We start from the raw sequence: 26742 nt of genomic DNA on the forward strand, positions 1-26742 counted from the left end.
CTACAGCATGTAATCTGGTCCTTAACCTGCTACTGCATGTAATCTGGTCCTTAACCTGCTAACTCCTACTGCATGTCATCTGGTCCTTAACCTGCTAAATCCTACAGCATGTAATCTGGTCCTTAACCTGCTAACTCCTACAGCATGTAATCTGGTCCTTAACCTGCTAACTCCAACAGCATGTAATCTGGTCCTTAACCTGCTAACTCCTACAGCATGTAATCTGGTCCTTAACCTGCTAACTCCTACAGCATGTAATCTGGTCCCTAACCTGCTAACTCCTACTGCATGTCATCTGGTCCTTAACCTGCTAACTCCTACTGCATGTCATCTGGTCCTAACCTGCTAACTCCTACAGCATGTAATCTGGTCCTTAACCTGCTAACTCCTACTGCATGTCATCTGGTCCTTAACCTGCTAACTCCTACTGCATGTCATCTGGTCCTTAACCTGCTAACTCCTACAGCATGTAATCTGGTCCTTAACCTGCTAACTCCTACTGCATGTCATCTGGTCCTTAACCTGCTAAATCCTACAGCATGTAATCTGGTCCTTAACCTGCTAACTCCTACAGCATGTAATCTGGTCCTTAACCTGCTAACTCCTACAGCATGTAATCTGGTCCTTAACCTGCTAACTCCAACAGCATGTAATCTGGTCCTTAACCTGCTAACTCCTACAGCATGTAATCTGGTCCTTAACCTGCTAACTCCTACAGCATGTAATCTGGTCCCTAACCTGCTAACTCCTACTGCATGTCATCTGGTCCTTAACCTGCTAACTCCTACTGCATGTCATCTGGTCCTTAACCTGCTAACTCCTACAGCATGTCATCTGGTCCTTAACCTGCTAACTCCTACTGCATGTCATCTGGTCCTTAACCTGCTAACTCCTACTGCATGTCATCTGGTCCTTAACCTGCTAACTCCTACTGCATGTCATCTGGTCCTTAACCTGCTAAATCCTACAGCATGTAATCTGGTCCTTAACCTGCTAACTCCTACAGCATGTAATCTGGTCCTTAACCTGCTAACTCCTACAGCATGTAATCTGGTCCTTAACCTGCTAACTCCAACAGCATGTAATCTGGTCCTTAACCTGCTAACTCCTACCGCATGTAATCTGGTCCTTAACCTGCTAACTCCTACAGCATGTAATCTGGTCCCTAACCTGCTAACTCCTACTGCATGTCATCTGGTCCTTAACCTGCTAACTCCTACTGCATGTCATCTGGTCCTTAACCTGCTAACTCCTACAGCATGTAATCTGGTCCTTAACCTGCTAACTCCTACTGCATGTCATCTGGTCCTTAACCTGCTAACTCCTACTGCATGTCATCTGGTCCTTAACCTGCTAACTCCTACAGCATGTAATCTGGTCCTTAACCTGCTAACTCCAACAGCATGTCATCTGGTCCTTAACCTGCTAACTCCTACAGCATGTAATCTGGTCCTTAACCTGCTAACTCCTACTGCATGTAATCTGGTCCTTAACCTGCTAACTCCTACTGCATGTCATCTGGTCCTTAACCTGCTAACTCCTACTGCATGTCATCTGGTCCTTAACCTGCTAACTCCTACTGCATGTCATCTGGTCCTTAACCTGCTAACTCCTACAGCATGTAATCTGGTCCTTAACCTGCTAACTCCTACTGCATGTCATCTGGTCCTTAACCTGCTAACTCCTACAGCATGTAATCTGGTCCTTAACCTGCTAACTCCTACTGCATGTCATCTGGTCCCTAACCTGCTAACTCCTACAGCATGTAATCTGGTCCTTAACCTGCTAACTCCTACTGCATGTCATCTGGTCCTTAACCTGCTAACTCCTACTGCATGTCATCTGGTCCTTAACCTGCTAACTCCTACTGCATGTCATCTGGTCCTTAACCTGCTAACTCCTACAGCATGTAATCTGGTCCTTAACCTGCTAACTCCTACAGCATGTAATCTGGTCCTTAACCTGCTAACTCCTACTGCATGTCATCTGGTCCTTAACCTGCTAACTCCTACAGCATGTAATCTGGTCCTTAACCTGCTAACTCCTACAGCATGTAATCTGGTCCTTAACCTGCTAACTCCTACTGCATGTCATCTGGTCCTTAACCTGCTAACTCCTACTGCATGTCATCTGGTCCCTAACCTGCTAACTCCTACTGCATGTCATCTGGTCCTTAACCTGCTAACTCCTACTGCATGTCATCTGGTCCTTAACCTACAGCATGTAATCTGGTCCTAACTCCTACAGCATGTAATCTGGTCCTTAACCTGCTAACTCCTACAGCATGTCATCTGGTCCTTAACCTGCTAACTCCTACAGCATGTAATCTGGTCCTTAACCTGCTAACTCCTACAGCATGTCATCTGGTCCTTAACCTGCTAACTCCTACAGCATGTCATCTGGTCCTTAACCTGCTAACTCCTACTGCATGTCATCTGGTCCTTAACCTGCTAACTCCTACAGCATGTCATCTGGTCCTTAACCTGCTAACTCCTACAGCATGTAATCTGGTCCTTAACCTGCTAACTCCTACTGCATGTCATCTGGTCCTTAACCTGCTAACTCCTACTGCATGTCATCTGGTCCCTAACCTGCTAACTCCTACTGCATGTCATCTGGTCCTTAACCTGCTAACTCCTAATGTCATCTGTCCTAACCTCCTCCTACTGCATGTCATCTGGTCCTTAACCTGCTAACTCCTACAGCATGTAATCTGGTCCTTAACCTGCTAACTCCTACAGCATGTAATCTGGTCCTTAACCTGCTAACTCCTACTGCATGTCATCTGGTCCTTAACCTGCTAACTCCTACTGCATGTCATCTGGTCCCTAACCTGCTAACTCCTACTGCATGTCATCTGGTCCTTAACCTGCTAACTCCTACTGCATGTCATCTGGTCCTTAACCTGCTAACTGCTACTGCATGTAATCTGGTCCTTAACCTGCTACTGCATGTAATCTGGTCCTTAATCTGCTAACTGCTACAGCATGTAATCTGGTCCTTAATTAACCTGCTACTGCATGTAATCTGGTCCTTAATCTGCTAACTGCTACAGCATGTAATCTGGTCCTTAACCTGCTACTGCTACAGCATGTAATCTTGTCCTTAACCTGCTAACTCCTACAGCATGTAATCTGGTCCTTAACCTGCTAACTCCTACTGCATGTAATCTGGTCCTTAACCTGCTAACTCCTACTGCATGTAATCTGGTCCTTAACCTGCTAACTCCTACAGCATGTAATCTGGTCCTTAACCTGCTAACTCCTACAGCATGTAATCTGGTCCTTAACCTGCTAACTCCTACAGCATGTAATCTGGTCCTTAACCTGCTAACTCCTACTGCATGTCATCTGGTCCTTAACCTGCTAACTCCTACAGCATGTAATCTGGTCCTTAACCTGCTAACTCCAACAGCATGTAATCTGGTCCTTAACCTGCTAACTCCTACAGCATGTAATCTGGTCCTTAACCTGCTAACTCCTACAGCATGTAATCTGGTCCTTAACCTGCTAACTCCAACAGCATGTAATCTGGTCCTTAACCTGCTAACTCCTACAGCATGTAATCTGGTCCTTAACCTGCTAACTCCTACAGCATGTAATCTGGTCCTTAACCTGCTAACTCCTACAGCATGTAATCTGGTCCTTAACCTGCTAACTCCTACAGCATGTAATCTGGTCCTTAACCTGCTAACTCCAACAGCATGTAATCTGGTCCTTAACCTGCTAACTCCTACAGCATGTAATCTGGTCCTTAACCTGCTAACTCATACAGCATGTAATCTGGTCCTTAACCTGCTAACTCCTACAGCATGTAATCTGGTCCTTAACCTGCTAACTCCTACAGCATGTAATCTGGTCTTTAACCTGCTAACTCCTACAGCATGTAATCTGGTCCTTAACCTGCTACTGCATGTAATCTGGTCCTTAACCTGCTAACTCCTACTGCATGTCATCTGGTCCTTAACCTGCTAAATCCTACAGCATGTAATCTGGTCCTTAACCTGCTAACTCCTACAGCATGTAATCTGGTCCTTAACCTGCTAACTCCAACAGCATGTAATCTGGTCCTTAACCTGCTAACTCCTACAGCATGTAATCTGGTCCTTAACCTGCTAACTCCTACAGCATGTAATCTGGTCCCTAACCTGCTAACTCCTACTGCATGTCATCTGGTCCTTAACCTGCTAACTCCTACTGCATGTCATCTGGTCCTAACCTGCTAACTCCTACAGCATGTAATCTGGTCCTTAACCTGCTAACTCCTACTGCATGTCATCTGGTCCTTAACCTGCTAACTCCTACTGCATGTCATCTGGTCCTTAACCTGCTAACTCCTACAGCATGTAATCTGGTCCTTAACCTGCTAACTCCTACTGCATGTCATCTGGTCCTTAACCTGCTAAATCCTACAGCATGTAATCTGGTCCTTAACCTGCTAACTCCTACAGCATGTAATCTGGTCCTTAACCTGCTAACTCCTACAGCATGTAATCTGGTCCTTAACCTGCTAACTTCAACAGCATGTAATCTGGTCCTTAACCTGCTAACTCCTACAGCATGTAATCTGGTCCTTAACCTGCTAACTCCTACAGCATGTAATCTGGTCCCTAACCTGCTAACTCCTACTGCATGTCATCTGGTCCTTAACCTGCTAACTCCTACTGCATGTCATCTGGTCCTTAACCTGCTAACTCCTACAGCATGTAATCTGGTCCTTAACCTGCTAACTCCTACTGCATGTCATCTGGTCCTTAACCTGCTAACTCCTACTGCATGTCATCTGGTCCTTAACCTGCTAACTCCTACAGCATGTAATCTGGTCCTTAACCTGCTAACTCCTACTGCATGTCATCTGGTCCTTAACCTGCTAAATCCTACAGCATGTAATCTGGTCCTTAACCTGCTAACTCCTACAGCATGTAATCTGGTCCTTAACCTGCTAACTCCTACAGCATGTAATCTGGTCCTTAACCTGCTAACTCCAACAGCATGTAATCTGGTCCTTAACCTGCTAACTCCTACCGCATGTAATCTGGTCCTTAACCTGCTAACTCCTACAGCATGTAATCTGGTCCCTAACCTGCTAACTCCTACTGCATGTCATCTGGTCCTTAACCTGCTAACTCCTACTGCATGTCATCTGGTCCTTAACCTGCTAACTCCTACAGCATGTAATCTGGTCCTTAACCTGCTAACTCCTACTGCATGTCATCTGGTCCTTAACCTGCTAACTCCTACTGCATGTCATCTGGTCCTTAACCTGCTAACTCCTACAGCATGTAATCTGGTCCTTAACCTGCTAACTCCAACAGCATGTCATCTGGTCCTTAACCTGCTAACTCCTACAGCATGTAATCTGGTCCTTAACCTGCTAACTCCTACTGCATGTAATCTGGTCCTTAACCTGCTAACTCCTACTGCATGTCATCTGGTCCTTAACCTGCTAACTCCTACTGCATGTCATCTGGTCCTTAACCTGCTAACTCCTACTGCATGTCATCTGGTCCTTAACCTGCTAACTCCTACAGCATGTAATCTGGTCCTTAACCTGCTAACTCCTACTGCATGTCATCTGGTCCTTAACCTGCTAACTCCTACAGCATGTAATCTGGTCCTTAACCTGCTAACTCCTACTGCATGTCATCTGGTCCCTAACCTGCTAACTCCTACAGCATGTAATCTGGTCCTTAACCTGCTAACTCCTACTGCATGTCATCTGGTCCTTAACCTGCTAACTCCTACTGCATGTCATCTGGTCCTTAACCTGCTAACTCCTACTGCATGTCATCTGGTCCTTAACCTGCTAACTCCTACAGCATGTAATCTGGTCCTTAACCTGCTAACTCCTACAGCATGTAATCTGGTCCTTAACCTGCTAACTCCTACTGCATGTCATCTGGTCCTTAACCTGCTAACTCCTACAGCATGTAATCTGGTCCTTAACCTGCTAACTCCTACAGCATGTAATCTGGTCCTTAACCTGCTAACTCCTACTGCATGTCATCTGGTCCTTAACCTGCTAACTCCTACTGCATGTCATCTGGTCCCTAACCTGCTAACTCCTACTGCATGTCATCTGGTCCTTAACCTGCTAACTCCTACTGCATGTCATCTGGTCCTTAACCTGCTAACTGCTACTGCATGTAATCTGGTCCTTAACCTGCTACTGCATGTAATCTGGTCCTTAATCTGCTAACTGCTACAGCATGTAATCTGGTCCTTAATTAACCTGCTACTGCATGTAATCTGGTCCTTAATCTGCTAACTGCTACAGCATGTAATCTGGTCCTTAACCTGCTACTGCTACAGCATGTAATCTTGTCCTTAACCTGCTAACTCCTACAGCATGTAATCTGGTCCTTAACCTGCTAACTCCTACTGCATGTAATCTGGTCCTTAACCTGCTAACTCCTACTGCATGTAATCTGGTCCTTAACCTGCTAACTCCTACAGCATGTAATCTGGTCCTTAACCTGCTAACTCCTACAGCATGTAATCTGGTCCTTAACCTGCTAACTCCTACAGCATGTAATCTGGTCCTTAACCTGCTAACTCCTACTGCATGTCATCTGGTCCTTAACCTGCTAACTCCTACAGCATGTAATCTGGTCCTTAACCTGCTAACTCCAACAGCATGTAATCTGGTCCTTAACCTGCTAACTCCTACAGCATGTAATCTGGTCCTTAACCTGCTAACTCCTACAGCATGTAATCTGGTCCTTAACCTGCTAACTCCAACAGCATGTAATCTGGTCCTTAACCTGCTAACTCCTACAGCATGTAATCTGGTCCTTAACCTGCTAACTCCTACAGCATGTAATCTGGTCCTTAACCTGCTAACTCCTACAGCATGTAATCTGGTCCTTAACCTGCTAACTCCTACAGCATGTAATCTGGTCCTTAACCTGCTAACTCCAACAGCATGTAATCTGGTCCTTAACCTGCTAACTCCTACAGCATGTAATCTGGTCCTTAACCTGCTAACTCATACAGCATGTAATCTGGTCCTTAACCTGCTAACTCCTACAGCATGTAATCTGGTCCTTAACCTGCTAACTCCTACAGCATGTAATCTGGTCTTTAACCTGCTAACTCCTACAGCATGTAATCTGGTCCTTAACCTGCTACTGCATGTAATCTGGTCCTTAACCTGCTAACTCCTACTGCATGTCATCTGGTCCTTAACCTGCTAAATCCTACAGCATGTAATCTGGTCCTTAACCTGCTAACTCCTACAGCATGTAATCTGGTCCTTAACCTGCTAACTCCAACAGCATGTAATCTGGTCCTTAACCTGCTAACTCCTACAGCATGTAATCTGGTCCTTAACCTGCTAACTCCTACAGCATGTAATCTGGTCCCTAACCTGCTAACTCCTACTGCATGTCATCTGGTCCTTAACCTGCTAACTCCTACTGCATGTCATCTGGTCCTAACCTGCTAACTCCTACAGCATGTAATCTGGTCCTTAACCTGCTAACTCCTACTGCATGTCATCTGGTCCTTAACCTGCTAACTCCTACTGCATGTCATCTGGTCCTTAACCTGCTAACTCCTACAGCATGTAATCTGGTCCTTAACCTGCTAACTCCTACTGCATGTCATCTGGTCCTTAACCTGCTAAATCCTACAGCATGTAATCTGGTCCTTAACCTGCTAACTCCTACAGCATGTAATCTGGTCCTTAACCTGCTAACTCCTACAGCATGTAATCTGGTCCTTAACCTGCTAACTTCAACAGCATGTAATCTGGTCCTTAACCTGCTAACTCCTACAGCATGTAATCTGGTCCTTAACCTGCTAACTCCTACAGCATGTAATCTGGTCCCTAACCTGCTAACTCCTACTGCATGTCATCTGGTCCTTAACCTGCTAACTCCTACTGCATGTCATCTGGTCCTTAACCTGCTAACTCCTACAGCATGTAATCTGGTCCTTAACCTGCTAACTCCTACTGCATGTCATCTGGTCCTTAACCTGCTAACTCCTACTGCATGTCATCTGGTCCTTAACCTGCTAACTCCTACAGCATGTAATCTGGTCCTTAACCTGCTAACTCCTACTGCATGTCATCTGGTCCTTAACCTGCTAAATCCTACAGCATGTAATCTGGTCCTTAACCTGCTAACTCCTACAGCATGTAATCTGGTCCTTAACCTGCTAACTCCTACAGCATGTAATCTGGTCCTTAACCTGCTAACTCCAACAGCATGTAATCTGGTCCTTAACCTGCTAACTCCTACCGCATGTAATCTGGTCCTTAACCTGCTAACTCCTACAGCATGTAATCTGGTCCCTAACCTGCTAACTCCTACTGCATGTCATCTGGTCCTTAACCTGCTAACTCCTACTGCATGTCATCTGGTCCTTAACCTGCTAACTCCTACAGCATGTAATCTGGTCCTTAACCTGCTAACTCCTACTGCATGTCATCTGGTCCTTAACCTGCTAACTCCTACTGCATGTCATCTGGTCCTTAACCTGCTAACTCCTACAGCATGTAATCTGGTCCTTAACCTGCTAACTCCAACAGCATGTCATCTGGTCCTTAACCTGCTAACTCCTACAGCATGTAATCTGGTCCTTAACCTGCTAACTCCTACTGCATGTAATCTGGTCCTTAACCTGCTAACTCCTACTGCATGTCATCTGGTCCTTAACCTGCTAACTCCTACTGCATGTCATCTGGTCCTTAACCTGCTAACTCCTACTGCATGTCATCTGGTCCTTAACCTGCTAACTCCTACAGCATGTAATCTGGTCCTTAACCTGCTAACTCCTACTGCATGTCATCTGGTCCTTAACCTGCTAACTCCTACAGCATGTAATCTGGTCCTTAACCTGCTAACTCCTACTGCATGTCATCTGGTCCCTAACCTGCTAACTCCTACAGCATGTAATCTGGTCCTTAACCTGCTAACTCCTACTGCATGTCATCTGGTCCTTAACCTGCTAACTCCTACTGCATGTCATCTGGTCCTTAACCTGCTAACTCCTACTGCATGTCATCTGGTCCTTAACCTGCTAACTCCTACAGCATGTAATCTGGTCCTTAACCTGCTAACTCCTACAGCATGTAATCTGGTCCTTAACCTGCTAACTCCTACTGCATGTCATCTGGTCCTTAACCTGCTAACTCCTACAGCATGTAATCTGGTCCTTAACCTGCTAACTCCTACAGCATGTAATCTGGTCCTTAACCTGCTAACTCCTACTGCATGTCATCTGGTCCTTAACCTGCTAACTCCTACTGCATGTCATCTGGTCCCTAACCTGCTAACTCCTACTGCATGTCATCTGGTCCTTAACCTGCTAACTCCTACTGCATGTCATCTGGTCCTTAACCTGCTAACTCCTACAGCATGTAATCTGGTCCTTAACCTGCTAACTCCTACAGCATGTAATCTGGTCCTTAACCTGCTAACTCCAACAGCATGTCATCTGGTCCTTAACCTGCTAACTCCTACAGCATGTAATCTGGTCCTTAACCTGCTAACTCCTACTGCATGTCATCTGGTCCTTAACCTGCTAACTCCTACTGCATGTCATCTGGTCCTTAACCTGCTAACTCCTACTGCATGTCATCTGGTCCTTAACCTGCTAACTCCTACAGCATGTAATCTGGTCCTTAACCTGCTAACTCCTACAGCATGTAATCTGGTCCTTAACCTGCTAACTCCTACTGCATGTCATCTGGTCCTTAACCTGCTAACTCCTACTGCATGTCATCTGGTCCCTAACCTGCTAACTCCTACTGCATGTCATCTGGTCCTTAACCTGCTAACTCCTACTGCATGTCATCTGGTCCTTAACCTGCTAACTCCTACAGCATGTAATCTGGTCCTTAACCTGCTAACTCCTACAGCATGTAATCTGGTCCTTAACCTGCTAACTCCAACAGCATGTCATCTGGTCCTTAACCTGCTAACTCCTACAGCATGTAATCTGGTCCTTAACCTGCTAACTCCTACAGCATGTAATCTGGTCCTTAACCTGCTAACTCCTACTGCATGTAATCTGGTCCTTAACCTGCTAACTCCTACAGCATGTCATCTGGTCCTTAACCTGCTAACTCCTACTGCATCTATTGATATCTGTATTGGGCCAATGTTGCCATTAGTTATATGTTAACTATATATTTTAAATCTTAGTCCACCTTCTCTCTGGGTAGAACCTTTAAATCTTAGTCCACCTTCTCTCTGGGTAGAACCTTTAAATCTTAGTCCACCTTCTCTCTGGGTAGAACCTTTAAATCTTAGTCCACCTTCTCTCTGGGTAGAACCTTTAAATCTTAGTCCACCTTCTCTCTGGGTAGAACCTTTAAATCTTAGTCCACCTTCTCTCTGGGTAGAACCTTTAAATCTTAGTCCACCTTCTCTCTGGGTAGAACCTTTAAATCTTAGTCCACCTTCTCTCTGGGTAGAACCTTTAAATCTTAGTCCACCTTCTCTCTGGGTAGAACCTTTAAATCTTAGTCCACCTTCTCTCTGGGTAGAACCTTTAAATCTGAATCCACCTTCTCTCTGGGTAGAACCTTTAAATCTTAGTCTACCTTCTCTCTGGGTAGAACCTTTAAATCTTAGTCCACCTTCTCTCTGGGTAGAACCTTTAAATCTTAGTCTACCTTCTCTCTGGGTAGAACCTTTACATCTGAATCCACCTTCTCTCTGGGTAGAATCTACCTCTCCTGTTTTATTATAGTCCTAGTCAGAGAGATTCTCAACTAGAATAGCTCATTGTGTCCTTCCTCCACTTCCTGACAGTTCCATTAGGTTTCATAACATCACTGTAGAATGTTCTAAGTTAATAGGAGACATACTGTAGATACACATTTACATCAATAATGCACACACACACACACACACACACACACACACACACACACACACACACACACACACACACACACACACACACACACACACACACACACACCCCTTATCCTCATAAACCAGATAGGACATGAATAAGTCAGTCCCTGAACAGATGGCTTCTCTCTCAGTCTCAGATAAGACAGAGTCCTAGAAACACTCTACATGCCCCCTATGCCCTACATGCCCCCTATTCCCTACATGCCCCTATGCCCTACATGCCCCCTATGCCCTACATGCCCCCTATGCCCCCTATGTCCTACTTGCCCCTATGCCCTACATGCCCCCTATGCCCTACATGCCCCCTATTCCCTACATGCCCCTATGCCCTACATGCCCCCTATTCCCTACATAGAGCTCTGGTCTAAAGTAGTGCACTATAAATGCCCCTATTCCCTACATAGAGCTCTGGTCTAAAGTAGTGCACTATTCTCTACATAGAGCTCTAGTCTAAAGTAGTGCACTATAAATGAAAAAGGGAGCCATTTGGGACACAAACACTATCAATCCATTGAAGTGCAGCGCAGCGTCCAGTATGTAGAAGCTTTATCATTGAGAGAACAGAGAGCGTTAGCTACTCTGTCAGGTCACGACCCAGCCTGAAATACGACGCTTCCTGGCTAATGAGTAGCTGCAGTTTATACAGTAACTTCGGAAGTATTCAGAACTTTTGACCTTTCTACATTTTGTTACGTTACAGCCTAATTACAAAACTGGTTAAATGGTTTTTTCCCGATCCTTTATCTACGTACAATACCCCATAATGACAAAGCAAAAACAGGTCAACTTTGTTTTGCTAATTTATTACAAATTAAAAAATGTAATGTCATATTTACAGAACCTTTACTCAGTACTTTGTTGAAGCACCTTTGGCAGCGATTACAACCTTGATTCTTCTTGGGTATGAGGCTACAAGCTTGGCACACCTGTATTTGGGGAGTTTCTCCCATTCTTCTCTGCAGATCCTCTCAAGCTCTGTCAGGTTGGATGGGGAGTGTCGCTGCACAGCTATTTTCAGGTCTTTCCAGAGATGTTCGATCGGGTTCAAGTCGGGGTTCTGGCTGGGACACTCAAGGACATTCAGAGACTTGTCCCGAAGCCACTCCTGCACTGCACTCCGGCTGTGTGCTTAAGGTCGTTGTCCTGTTGGAAGGTGAACCTTCGCCCCAGTCTGATCTCTCTGGAGCAGGTTTTCATCAAGGATCTCTCTGTACTTTGCTCCGTTCATCTTTCCCTCGATCCTGACTAGTCTCCCAGTCCCTGCCGCTGAAAAACATCCCCACAACATGATGCTGCAACCACCATGCTTCACTGTAGGGATGGTGCCAGGTTTCCTCCAGACGTGATGCTTGTCATTCAGGCCAAAGAGTTCAATCTTGGCTTCATCAGACCAGAGAATCTTGTTTCTCATGGTCTGAGAGTCTTTAGGTGGCTTTTGGCAAACTCCAAGCGGGCTGTCATGTGCCTTTTACTGAGGAGTAAATTACCATAAAGGCCTGATTGGTGGAGTGCTGCAGAGATGGTTGTCCTTCTGGAAGTTTCTCCCATCTCCACAGAGGAACTCTGAAGAGTTCTGTCAAAGTGACCATCAGGTTCTTGGTTAGCTCCCTGGACCAAGGCCCTTCTCCTCCTATTGTTCAGTTTGGCCGGGCGGCCACCTCTAGGAAGAGTCTTGGTGGTTCCAAACTTCTTCCATTTAAGAATGATCGAGGCCATTGTGATCTTGGGGACCTTCAATGCTGCATAAACATTTTGGTACCCTTCCCCAGATCTGGGCCTCCACACAATCATGTCTCTGAGGTCAAAGGACAATTCCTTCGACCTCATGGCTTGGTTTTTCCTCTGACATGCACTGTCATCTGTGGGACCTTATATAGACAGGTGTGTGCCTTTCCAAATCATGTCCAATCAATTGAATTTACCACAGGTCCAATGAAGTTGAAGAAACATCTCAAGGATGATCAATGGAAACAGGATGCACCTGAGCTCAATTTCAAGTCTCATAGCAAAGGGTCTGAATACTTATGTAAATAAGGTATTTCTGTTCTAAAACTTTTGTAAATTTGTCAACGAATCACTTTGTCATTATAGGGTATTGTGATGTCATTATGGGGTATTGTGATGTCATTATGGGGTATTGTGTGTAGATTGCTGAGGATTTTTCATTTATTTAAATACATAGAATAAGGCTGTAACGTAACAAAATGTGGAAAAAGTCAAGGGGTCTGAATATTTTCCGAATGCACTGTATGTACACACACTTTAAAAACAAACTTTCTTTTATTAACAGGGGAAACATATTGAGACCTAGGTCTTTTGTCTTTTCTACAGATGTGCCCTGAATATACAATACAGTCACTATACACATTAGACCCAAACATATAGAACCTTTAAATACTAAAACCCAGTCATGGGAAGCACAAATAAAACATCACAAATCAGACCAGAAAAACTGTTACACACACACACTTTAACTCCTCATAGCTAGACCTCATCATAACTAAACATATGAGGACCTCATCATGACTAAACACATGAGGACAAGGTCATCAATAACTGCTCTCTGTGTCCTAGACCTCATCATAACTAAACACATGAGGACCTCATCATGACTAAACACATGAGGACAAGGTCATCAATAACTGCTCTCTGTGTCCTAGACCTCATCATAACTAAACACATGAGGACCTCATCATGACTAAACACATGGGGACAAGGTCATCAATAACTGCTCTCTGTGTCCTAGACCTCATCATAACTAAACACATGAGGACCTCATCATGACTAAACACATGGGGACAAGGTCATCAATAACTGCTCTCTGTGTCCTAGACCTCATCATAACTAAACACATGAGGACCTCATCATGACTAAACACATGAGGACAAGGTCATCAATAACTGCTCTCTGTGTCCTAGACCTCATCATAACTAAACACATGAGGACCTCATCATGACTAAACACATGGGGACAAGGTCATCAACAACTGCTCTCTGTGTCCTAGACCTCATCATAACTAAACACATGAGGACCTCATCATGACTAAACACATGGGGACAAGGTCATCATTAACTGCCCTCTGTGTCCTAGACCTCATCATGACTAAACACACGAGGACAAGGTCATCAATAACTGCTCTCTGTGTCCTAGACCTCATCATGACTAAACACACGAGGACAAGGTCATCAATAACTGCTCTCTGTGTCCTAGACCTCATCATGACTAAACACACGAGGATGAGGTCATCATTAACTCATTAACTCGTTCATCATACGAATGAGACCAAGGTACAGCGTGCTATGCGTACATTCTTCTTTATTTAAAGAATGAAACACTGAACAAACTAACAAAATACTAAACATAGACTAAACATAGAACAAGATCCCACAAACACCAAAGGAATATGGCTACCTAAATATGGTCCCCAATCAGAGACAACGATAAACAGCTGCCTCTGATTGGGGGCCATATTAGGCCACCATAAACATACAAATACCTAGACAATACAAAACCCCTAGACAATACAAAACCCCTAGACAATACAAAACCCCTAGACAATACAAAACCCCTAGACAATACAAAACCCCTAGACAATACAAAACCCCTAGACAATACAAAACCCCTAGACAATTCAAAACCCCTAGACAATACAAAACCCCTAGACAATACAAAACCCCTAGACAATACAAAACCCCTAGACAATACAAAACCCCCTAGACAATACAAAACCCCTAGACAATACAAAACCCCCTAGACAATACAAAACCCCCTAGACAATACAAAACCCCCTAGACAATACAAAACTAGCGTATCCACCCTAGTCACACCCTGAGCTAACCAAAATATAAAGAAAACAGAGACATCTCAGGTCAGGGCGTGGCCAACTGCTGTATGTGGCCTTGCCCTAAACCACTGTAATGTAAACTAAGTCTCTCGTCCCCAGCTGCTCTCTGTGTTGCAATGTCAGGCTAAAAAACACAAGGTCCTCTCAGGTACGTAGCTTTTGGTATGCAGCGTTCTATAATATAGTAATATAACATAGTAACATAATAATATCATATAATAACAACCTATAATAATATCATATATAATAATAATATATAATATAATACAGTCATGCATGCATACATTTTAGGCCATGAGTAGTCCCAGGAATCAAACCCCACTATCCTGGTGTTGCAGGCACCCTGCTCTACGCACTGAGTTACAGTGAACCGCTAACCATGAGTAGTCCCAGGAATCAAACCCCACTATCCTGGTGCTGCAGGCCCCCTGCTCTACCCACTGAGTTACAGTGAACCGCTAACCATGAGTAGTCCCAGGAATCAAACCCCACTATCCTGGTGCTGCAGGCCCCCTGCTCTACCCACTGAGTTACAGTGAACCGCTAACCATGAGTAGTCCCAGGAATCAAACCCCACTATCCTGGTGTTGCAGGCACCCTGCTCTACCCACTGAGTTACAGTGAACCGCTAACCATGAGAAAGTCTAGTTCAACACCTGCCAGGCAGAAGTGCTGTGGTGTCAAAATGGGAAAATTCTACGCTACAGATAAGTTGCTTACCTCCAGCACGCTACTCTGTCAAACTATAGAACACATGACTAGCTAGATCTTCTAGACACCAACCGATAAGGATGTAGGAGGCTTGTGTGCTAACCAATAGGAATAGAGGAGATGTGTGTGTGCTAACCAATTGGAATAGAGGAGATGTGTGTGTGCTAACCAATTGGAATAGAGGAGATGTGTGTGTGCTAACCAATTCGAATAGAGGATATGTGTGTGTGCTAACCAATAGGAATAGAGGAGATGTGTGTGTGCTAACCAATAGGAATAGAGGAGATGTGTGTGTACTAACCAATAGGAATAGAGGAGATGTGTGTGTGCTAACCAATTCGAATAGAGGATATGTGTGTGTGCTAACCAATAGGAATAGAGGAGATGTGTGTGTGCTAACCAATAGGAATAGAGGAGATGTGTGTGTGCTAACCAATAGGAATAGAGGAGATGTGTGTGTACTAACCAATAGGAATAGAGGAGATGTGTGTGTACTAACCAATAGGAATAGAGGAGATGTGTGTGTACTAACCAATAGGAATAGAGGAGATGTGTGTACTAACCAATAGGAATAGAGGAGATGTGTGTACTAACCAATAGGAATAGAGGAGATCTGTGTGTACTAACCAATAGGAATAGAGGAGATGTGTGTGTACTAACCAATAGGGATAGAGGAGATGTGTGTACTAACCAATAGGAATAGAGGAGATCTGTGTGTAGACGTCCAGCATGCGGTTTCCGTCCACGTCCACCAGGTAGTTTCCTCTGCTCTCCTCATAGTTACAGAAGAAATTGATTGCTCCCACGTTCTGAGAGAGAGAGAGAGAGAGAGAGAGAGAGAGAGAGAGAGAGAGAGAGAGAGAGAGAGAGAGAGAGAGAGAGAGAGAGAGAGAGAGAGAGAGAGTGTGTGAGATGGACAGAGAGAGAGAGAGAGAGAGCGTGAGATGGACAGAGAGAGAGAGATAAGGTATTCATCCAGTTAACTCAGTCTAGACACAGAGAGAGACTGTGTGTCTGCGTTGTGTGTGTCTGCGTTGTGTGTGTGTCTGCGTTGTGTGTGTGTGTCTGCGTTGTGTGTGTCTGCGTTGTGTGTGTCTGCGTTGTGTGTGTCTGCGTTGTTTGTGTCTGCGTTGTGTGTGTCTGCGTTGTGTGTGTCTGCGTTGTGTGTGTCTGCGTTGTTTGTGTCTGCGTTGTGTGTGTCTGCGTTGTGTGTGTCTGCGTTGTGTGTGTCTGCGTTGTGTGTGTCTGCGTTGTGTGTGTGTCTGCGTTGTGTGTGTGTCTGCGTTGTGTGTGTGTCTGCGTTGTGTGTGTCTGCGTTGTGTGTGTGTCTGCGTTGTGTGTGTGTGTCTGCGTTGTGTGTGTGTCTGCGTTGTGTGTGTGTCTGCGTTGTGTGTGTGTGTCTGCGTTGTGTGTGTGTCTGCGTTGTGTGTGTGTCTGCGTTGTGTGTGTGTCTGCGTTGTGTGTGTCTGCGTTGTGTGTGTCTGCGTTGTGTGTGTCTGCGTTGTGTGTGCACGCATGCAAGTGTGTGACGCAATAATGCATTGTTTTATTCTATCATCAAAACAGCCCCACACACACACTCTCTCTTGGCGTACCTGAATCTCTCCCAACTGTTTGGTCAGCTCCTGGTGGGGGAGGAGAAGGAGAGAGGGAGGAGGGAGGGGAGGAGAGAGGATGAGGGAGGAGAGAGGAGGAGGGAGGAGGGAAGAGGGAGGGGAGGAGAGGAAGAGAGAGATGTCAGGTCAGGGTGGTTCCTCAACAGTAGGTTAATGTATCTCAAAATGGCAGTCTATTCCCTCCATAGTGCCCTGGTCTAATACAGTCTATTCCCTCCATAGTGCAGTCTATTCCCTCCATAGTGCCCTGGTCTAATACAGTCTATTCCCTCCATAGTGCCCTGGTCTAATACAGTCTATTCCCTCCATAGTACCCTGGTCTAATGCAGTCTATTCCCTCCATAGTGCCCTGGTCTAATACAGTCTATTCCCTCCATAGTGCCCTGGTCTAATACAGTCTATTCCCTCCATAGTGCAGTCTATTCCCTCCATAGTGCCCTGGTCTAATACAGTCTATTCCCTCCATAGTGCAGTCTATTCCTCCATAGTGCCCTGGTCTAATACAGTCTATTCCCTCCATAGTGCCCTGGTCTAATACAGTCTATTCCCTCCAAAGTGCCCTGGTCTAATAGCAGTCTATTCCCTCCATAGTACCCTGGTCTAATACAGTCTATTCCCTCCATAGTACCCTGGTCTAATACAGTCTATTCCCTCCATAGTGCCCTGGTCTAATGCAGTCTATTCCCTCCATAGTACCCTGGTCTAATGCAGTCTATTCCCTCCATAGTACCCTGGTCTAATGCAGTCTATTCCCTCCATAGTGCCCTGGTCTAATACAGTCTATTCCCTCCATAGTACCCTGGTCTAATGCAGTCTATTCCCTCCATAGTGCCCTGGTCTAATACAGTCTATTCCCTCCATAGTGTCCTGGTCTAATGCAGTCTATTCCCTCCATAGTGCAGTCTATTCCTCCATAGTGCAGTCTATTCCCTCCATAGTACCCTGGTCTAATACAGTCTATTCCCTCCATAGGGCCCTGGTCTAATGCAGTCTATTCCCTCCATAGTGCAGTCTATTCCCTCCATAGTGCCCTGGTCTAATACAGTCTATTCCCTCCATAGTGCCCTGGTCTAATGCAGTCTATTCCCTCCATAGTGTCCTGGTCTAATACAATCTATTCCCTCCATAGTGCCCTGGTCTAATGCAGTCTATTCCCTCCATAGTGCCCTGGTCTAATACAGTCTATTCCCTCCATAGTGCCCTGGTCTAATACAGTCTATTCCCTACATAGTGCCCTGGTCTAATACAGTCTATTCCCTCCATAGTACCCTGGTCTAATGCAGTCTATTCCCTCCATAGTGCCCTGGTCTAATACAGTCTATTCCCTCCATAGTGCCCTGGTCTAATACAGTCTATTCCTCCATAGGGCCCTGGTCTAATGCAGTCTATTCCCTCCATAGTGCAGTCTATTCCTCCATAGTGCCCTGGTCTAATACAGTCTATTCCCTCCATAGTACCCTGGTCTAATACAGTATATTCCCTCCATAGTGCCCTGGTCTAATACAGTCTATTCCCTCCATAGTGCCTTGGTCTAATGCAGTCTATTCCCTCCATAGTGTCCTGGTCTAATACAGTCTATTCCCTCCATAGTACCCTGGTCTAATACAGTATATTCCTCCATAGTACCCTGGTCTAATGCAGTCTATTCCCTCCATAGTACCCTGGTCTAATGCAGTCTATTCCCTCCATAGTGCCCTGGTCTAATACAGTCTATTCCCTCCATAGTACCCTGGTCTAATGCAGTCTATTCCCTCCATAGTGCCCTGGTCTAATACAGTCTATTCCCTCCATAGTACCCTGGTCTAATACAGTATATTCCCTCCATAGTGCCCTGGTCTAATACAATCTATTCCCTCCATAGTGCCCTGGTCTAATACAGTATATTCCCTCCATAGTACCCTGGTCTAATGCAGTCTATTCCCTCCATAGTGCCCTGGTCTAATACAGTCTATTCCCTCCATAGTACCCTGGTCTAATACAGTATATTCCCTCCATAGTGCCCTGGTCTAATACAGTCTATTCCCTCCATAGTGCCTTGGTCTAATGCAGTCTATTCCCTCCATAGTGCCCTGGTCTAATACAGTCTATTCCCTCCATAGTGCCCTGGTCTAATACAGTCTATTCCCTCCATAGTGCCCTGGTCTAATACAGTCTATTCCCTCCATAGTGCCCTGGTCTAATACAGTCTATTCCCTCCATAGTGCCCTGGTCTAATACAGTCTATTCCCTCCATAGTGCCCTGGTCTAATACAGTCTATTCCCTCCATAGTACCCTGGTCTAATGCAGTCTATTCCCTCCATAGTGCCCTGGTCTAATACATTCTATTCCCTCCATAGTGCCCTGGTCTAATACAGTATATTCCCTCCATAGTGCCCTGGTCTAATACAGTCTATTCCCTCCATAGTATAGTCTATTCCCTCCATAGTACCCTGGTCTAATGCAGTCTATTCCCTCCATAGTGCCCTGCCCTATGGGCCCTGGTCTAATGTAGCCTAATGTATTCTCCCTCCTTAGGGTTCTGTTTGGGACGAAGCCTGTGTGCAACACAGTGTTCAGGATGGGTGTGTACAGTCCACTGTTCCCATCGCAGGGTCACACAGAGGTCACCATTGAACATGACCCATGTCAACCAGAAGGAGCGTTTTAACAGACAGCTATAGTTTCTACTGGTCCATGGTGCTGTTAGTGACTCTGTGTGGTCCAGTACCTGTTAACAGACAGCTATAGTTCCTACTGGTCCATGGTGCTGTTAGTGGCGTACAGGGACTCTGTGTGGATCAGTACCTGTTAACAGACAGCTATAGTTCCTACTGGTCCATGGTGCTGTTAGTGACTCTGTGTGGTCCAGTACCTGTTAACAGACAGCTATAGTTCCTACTGGTCCATGGTGCTGTTAGTGACGTACAGGGACTCTGTGTGGATCAGTACCTTGGAACGGGGTCCTGGGACCTCGGTCTTCATGGACGGCCCATCGTATTCAAACTCCACCTGAGTCTTAGCTGCTGCCTTACTCATATACCTGCAGCCCACACACACACACACACACACACACACACACACACACACACACACACACACACACACACACACACACACACACACACACACACACACACACACACACACACACACACACACACACACACACACACACACACACACACACACACACACACACACACACACAGTTAAGGCAATGCTGTGTTGCTGACTTGTCCTGCAGAAGATCCTTCTTCATCTTAACCTTAGACAAGGACAAACCCTCCATTCATTATGTTATGCCGTATCAGCCTTAGTTCCTGTCTGTCTGGCCACAGGGTATGTAGGGTGATGTCATTAGTCTGTCTGGCCACAGGGTACGTAGGGTGATACCATTAGTCTGTCTGGCCACAGGGTACGTAGGGTGATACCATTAGTATGTCTGGCCACAGGGTATGTATGGTTATATCATTAGTGTGTCTGGCCACAGGGTATGTAGGGTGATACCATTAGTCTGTCTGGCCACAGGGTACGTAGGGTGATAACATTAGTCTGTCTGGCCACAGGGTACGTAGGGTTACATCCTTAGGCTGTCTGGCCACAGGGTACGTAGGGTTACATCATTAGTCTGTCTGGCCACAGGGTATGTAGGGTGATATCATTCGTCTGTTTGGCCACAGGGTACGTAGGGTTATATCATTAGTCTGTCTTAACCATGTAGCTGACCTCTGTTTTATGATTGTGGAAGCTGACTCATTAAGAGACTGTTGGGTACAGGGAACAGCAGCAAGGTCAGTAGTGTGACATTTCTACCAGTGTATGTGTGTGTGTGTGTGTGTGTGTGTGTGTATGTGTATGTATGTGTGTGTGTGTGTGTGTGTGTGTGTGTGTATACCAAACAGTGATATAACTGGAATAGAGCATTAGCTGATTGCATATAGATATTACCTCTAACAGACATAACCATAACCTGTACACACTACTGTTCCTACTACCTCTTATGTGTGTGTGAGGGGCGTGTGTGAGGGGAGTGTGTGAGGGGCGTGTGTGAGCGGTGTGTGTGAGCTGTGTGTGTGAGGGAGTGTGTGAGCGGAGTGTGTGAGCGGTGTGTGTGAGCGGAGTGTGTGAGCGGAGTGTGTGAGCAGAGTGTGTGAGCAGAGTGTGTGAGCAGAGTGTGTGTGAGGGAGTGTGTGAGCGGGGGTGTGTGAGGGGCGTGTGTGAGCGGAGTGTGTGAGCGGTGTGTGTGAGGGGAGTGTGTGAGCGGAGTGTGTGAGCGGTGTGTGTGAGCGGTGTGTGTGAGGGGAGTGTGTGAGCGGTGTGTGTGAGGGGAGTGTGTGAGCGGAGTGTGTGAGCGGTGTGTGTGAGCGGTGTGTGTGAGGGGAGTGTGTGAGGGGAGTGTGTGAGCGGAGTGTGTGAGGGGAGTGTGTGAGCGGTGTGTGTGAGCGGTGTGTGTGAGCGGAGTGTGTGAGCGGAGTGTGTGAGGGGAGTGTGTGAGCGGTGTGTGTGAGCGGTGTGTGTGAGCGGAGTGTATGAGCAGAGTGTGTGAGCAGAGTGTGTGAGCAGAGTGTGTGAGCAGAGTGTGTGAGCGGTGTGTGTGAGCGGTGCGTGTGAGCGGTGCGTGTGAGCGGTGTGTGTGAGCGGAGTGTGTGAGCGGTGCGTGTGAGCGGTGCGTGTGAGCGGTGCGTGTGAGCGGAGTGTGTGAGCGGTGCGTGTGAGCGGTGCGTGTGAGCGGTGTGTGTGAGCGGTGTGTGTGAGCGGTGTGTGTGAGCTGTGTGTGTGAGCGGTGCGTGTGAGCGGTGTGTGTGAGCGGAGTGTGTGAGCGGTGCGTGTGAGCGGTGCGTGTGAGCGGTGTGTGTGAGCGGAGTGTGTGAGCGGTGCGTGTGAGCGGTGCGTGTGAGCGGAGTGTGTGAGCGGTGCGTGTGAGCGGTGCGTGTGAGCGGTGTGTGTGAGCGGAGTGTGTGAGCGGTGCGTGTGAGCGGTGTGTGTGAGCGGAGTGTGTGAGCGGTGTGTGTACCTGGTGCAGTGAGCCTGAGGTTCTGCTGGAGGGAGAGGACCAGCTGCCTGCTGAGCAGAGAGGTCGCCATGACTCAGAACAACAGAATGAGGCAGAGAGAGAAAGACAGTCCTCAACACCTGCCTTCACGCCACCTGAAGAAGGAGGGAGAAATGTCATATACAATCAGAGGACACACAGAGAGAGAGAGAGGACTAAGGCATAGGTACAGTTCTCAGAACAGTGGTTTTAACTGAGAATCCATCCAACAGCACCCACAAGTCTGACAGACAGTGTAGAGGTTAGCAGCACAGAGACAGACAGTGAGAGGTGTGTGTGTGTGTGTGTGTGTGTGTGTGTGTGTGTGTGGAGGCATTATGGGTGGGGTTATGATAACTAAAAGGCATCTGAGGAAAACTGACTGGCTTCATTAATACCATAGTTGCAACATTCTGGAAACATTCCCAAAATCCTATCAGGTTTTGATCAACTGTATAAATCCCCAGGTTATATAAATCCTATCAGGTGGTATTAACTGTATAAATCCCCAGGTGGTATAAACTGTATAAATCCCCAGGTTATACAAACTGTATAAATCCTATCAGGTTATACAAACTGTATAAATCCTATCAGGTTATACAAACTGCATAAATCCTATCAGGTTATACAAACTGCATAAATCCTATCAGGTTATATAAACTGTATAAATCCCCAGGTTGTATAAATCCCCAGGTGGTATAAACTGTATAAATCCCCAGGTGGTATTAACTGTATAAATCCCCAGGTGGTATAAACTGTATAAATCCTATCAGGTTATACAAACTGTATAAATCCTATCAGGTTATACAAACTGCATAAATCCTATCAGGTTATACAAACTGCATAAATCCTATCAGGTTATACAAACTGCATAAATCCTATCAGGTTATACAAACTGCATAAATCCTATCAGGTTATATAAACTGTATAAATCCCCAGGTTGTATAAATCCCCAGGTGGTATAAACTGTATAAATCCCCAGGTGGTATTAACTGTATAAATCCCCAGGTGGTATTAACTGTATAAATCCCCAGGTTATATAAACTGTATAAATCCCCAGGTGGTATTAACTGTATAAATCCCCAGGTGGTATAAACTGTATAAATCCCCAGGTGGTATTAACTGTATAAATCCCCAGGTTATATAAACTGTATAAATCCCCAGGTGGTATTAACTGTATAAATCCCCAGGTGGTATAAACTGTATAAATCTCCAGGTGGTATAAACTGTATAAATCCCCAGGTGGTATAAACTGTATAAATCCCCAGGTGGTATAAACTGTATAAATCCCCAGGTGGTATTAACTGTATAAATCCCCAGGTGGTATTAACTGTATAAATCCCCAGGTGGTATTAACTGTATAAATCCCCAGGTGGTATTAACTGTATAAATCCCCAGGTGGTATTAACTGTATAAATCCCCAGGTTGTATAAATCCCCAGGTGGTATTAACTGTATAAATCCCCAGGTTGTATTAACTGTATAAATCCCCAGGTGGTATAAACTGTATAAATCCCCAGGTGGTATAAACTGCATAAATCCCCAGGTGGTATAAACTGCATAAATCCCCAGGTGGTATAAACTGCATAAATCCCCAGGTGGTATAAACTGCATAAATCCCCAGGTGGTATAAACTGTATAAATCCCCAGGTGGTATAAACTGTATAAATCCCCAGGTGGTATAAACTGTATAAATCCCCAGGTGGTATAAACTGTATAAATCCCCAGGTGGTATAAACTGTATAAATCCCCAGGTGGTATAAACTGTATAAATCCCCAGGTGGTATAAACTGTATAAATCCCCAGGTTGTATAAATCCCCAGGTGGTATAAACTGTATAAATCCGCAGGTGGTATAAACTGTATAAATCCCCAGGTTGTATAAATCCCCAGGTGGTATTAACTGTATAAATCCCCAGGTGGTATTAACTGTATAAATCCCCAAGTGCTATTAACTGTATAAATCCCCAGGTGGTATTAACTGTATAAATCCCCAGGTTGTATAAATCCCCAAGTGCTATTAACTGTATAAATCCCCAGGTGGTATTAACTGTATAAATCCCCAGGTGGTATTAACTGTATAAATCCCCAGGTGGTATTAACTGTATAAATCCCCAGGTGGTATTAACTGTATAAATCCCCAGGTGGTATTAACTGTATAAATCCCCAAGTGCTATTAACTGTATAAATCCCCAGGTGGTATTAACTGTATAAATCCCCAGGTGGTATTAACTGTATAAATCCCCAGGTGGTATTAACTGTATAAATCCCCCGGTGGTATTAACTGTATAAATCCCCAGGTTGTATTAACTGTATAAATCCCCAGGTGGTATAAACTGTATAAATCCCCAGGTGGTATTAACTGTATAAATCCCAGTCATATAGTCCCAGTGGTACAATCATATAGTCCCAGTCGTATATTCATATAGTCCCAGTCGTATATTCATATAGTCCCGGTCATATAGTCCCAGTGGTATAGTCATATAGTCCCAGTCATATAGTCCCAGTCGTACAGTCATATAGTCCCAGTGGTATAGCCATATAGTCCCAGTCGTACAGTCATATAGTCCCAGTCGTACAGTCATATAGTCCCAGTAAAATAGTCATATAGTCCCAGTCATATAGCCATATAGTCCCAATCATATAGTCTTATAGTCATATAGTCCCAGCCGTATAGTCACATAGTCCCAGTTGTATAATCATATAGTCCCAGTTGTATAGTCATATAGTCCCAGTCATATAGTCCCAGTGGTATTGTCATATATTCCCAGTCATATAGTCCCAGTGGTATAGTCATATAGTCCCAGTGGTATAGTCATATAGTCCCAGTCATATAGTCCCAGTGGTATAGTCATATAGTCCCAGTCGTACAGTCATATAGTCCCAATGGTATAGTCATATAGTCCCAGTGGTATAGTCATATAGTCCCAGTCATATAGTCCCAGTGGTATAGTCATATAGTCCCAGTGGTATAGTCATATAGTCCCAGTCATATAGTCATATAGTCCCAGTCGTATAGTCATATAGTCCCAGTCATATAGTCCCAGTGGTATAGTCATAAAGTCCCAGTCATATAGTCCCAGTGGTATAGTCATATAGTCCCAGTTGTACAATCATATAGTCCTAGGGGTATAGTCATATAGTCCCAGTCATATAGTCCCAGTGGTATAGTCATAAAGTCCCAGTCATATAGTCCCAGTGGTATAGTCATATAGTCCCAGTTGTATAATCATATAGTCCCAGGGGTACAGTCATATAGTCCCAGTCATATAGTCCCAGTCATATAGTCATATAGTCCCAGTTGTATAATTATATTGTCCCTGTCATATAGTCCCAGTGGTATAGTCATATAATCCCAGTCATATAGTCCCAGTGGTATAGTCATATAGTCCCTGTCATATAGTCCCAGTGGTATAGTCATATATTCCCAGTCATGTAGTCCCAGTGGTATAGTCATATAGTCCCAGTGGCATAGTCATATAATCCCAGTCATATAGTCCCAGTGGTATAGTCATATAGTCCCAGTCATATAGTCCCAGTGGTATAGTCATATAGTCCCAGTCATATAGTCCCAGTGGTATAGTCATATAGTCCCAGTTGTACAATCATATAGTCCTAGGGGTATAGTCATATAGTCCCAGTCATATAGTCCCAGTGGTATAGTCATAAAGTCCCAGTCATATAGTCCCAGTGGTATAGTCATATAGTCCCAGTTGTATAATCATATAGTCCCAGGGGTACAGTCATATAGTCCCAGTCATATAGTCCCAGTCATATAGTCCCAGTCATATAGTCATATAGTCCCAGTTGTATAATCATATTGTCCCTGTCATATAGTCCCAGTGGTATAGTCATATAATCCCAGTCATATAGTCCCAGTGGTATAGTCATATAGTCCCTGTCATATAGTCCCAGTGGTATAGTCATATATTCCCAGTCATGTAGTCCCAGTGGTATAGTCATATAGTCCCAGTCGTACAGTCATATAGTCCCAGTGGTATAGTCATATAGTCCCAGTGGTATAGTCATACAGTCCCAGTCATATAGTCCCAGTGGTATAATCATATAGTCCCAGTGGTATAGTCATATAGTCCCAGTCATATAGTCCCAGTTGTATAATCATATAGTCCCAGTGGTATAGTCATACAATCCCAGTCATATAGTCCCAGTGGTATAATCATATAGTCCCAGTGGTATAGTCATATAGTCCCAGTCATATAGTCCCAGTTGTATAATCATATAGTCCCAGGGGTATAGTCATATAGTCCCGGTCGTATAGTCATATAGTCCCGGTCGTATAGTCATATAGTCCCAGTCGTATAGTCATATAGTCCCAGTGGTATAGTCATATAGTCCCAGTCATATCGTCATATAGTCCCAGTCATATAGTCCCAGTGGTATAGTCATATAGTCCCAGTGGTATAGTCATATAGTCCCAGTGGTATAGTCATATATTCCCAGTCATGTAGTCCCAGTGGTATAGTCATATAGTCCCAGTGGTATAGTCATATAGTCCCAATGGTATAGTCATATAGTCCCAGTGGTATAGTCATACAGTCCCAGTGGTGTAGTCATATAGTCCCAGTCATATAGTCCCAGTTGTATAATCATATAGTCCCAGTCGTATAGTCATATAGTCTGAGTTGTATAGTCATATAGTCCCAGTCATATAGTCCCAGTGGTATAGT

General features: G+C 45.0%; 1 protein-coding gene across 1 annotated transcript in view; it reads right to left on the bottom strand.

Moving 5' to 3' along the window:
- The window catches only part of LOC121844302 (4-aminobutyrate aminotransferase, mitochondrial-like), a 58973-nt gene that overhangs the window by 20932 nt on the left and 11299 nt on the right, over positions 1–26742 (bottom strand). Inside the window, exons 2-5 of the mRNA XM_042314236.1 lie at positions 22039–22172; positions 19974–20071; positions 17024–17053; positions 16120–16237 (exon numbers count right to left, since the gene is read on the bottom strand). Coding sequence (XP_042170170.1) covers positions 16120–16237; positions 17024–17053; positions 19974–20071; positions 22039–22108 — 316 coding nt within the window. The 5' untranslated portion in view covers positions 22109–22172. The remainder of the gene's footprint in view (positions 1–16119; positions 16238–17023; positions 17054–19973; positions 20072–22038; positions 22173–26742) is intronic.

This window comes from Oncorhynchus tshawytscha, unplaced genomic scaffold (assembly GCF_018296145.1).
Source record: "Oncorhynchus tshawytscha isolate Ot180627B unplaced genomic scaffold, Otsh_v2.0 Un_contig_9707_pilon_pilon, whole genome shotgun sequence".
NCBI lineage: Eukaryota > Metazoa > Chordata > Actinopteri > Salmoniformes > Salmonidae > Oncorhynchus > Oncorhynchus tshawytscha.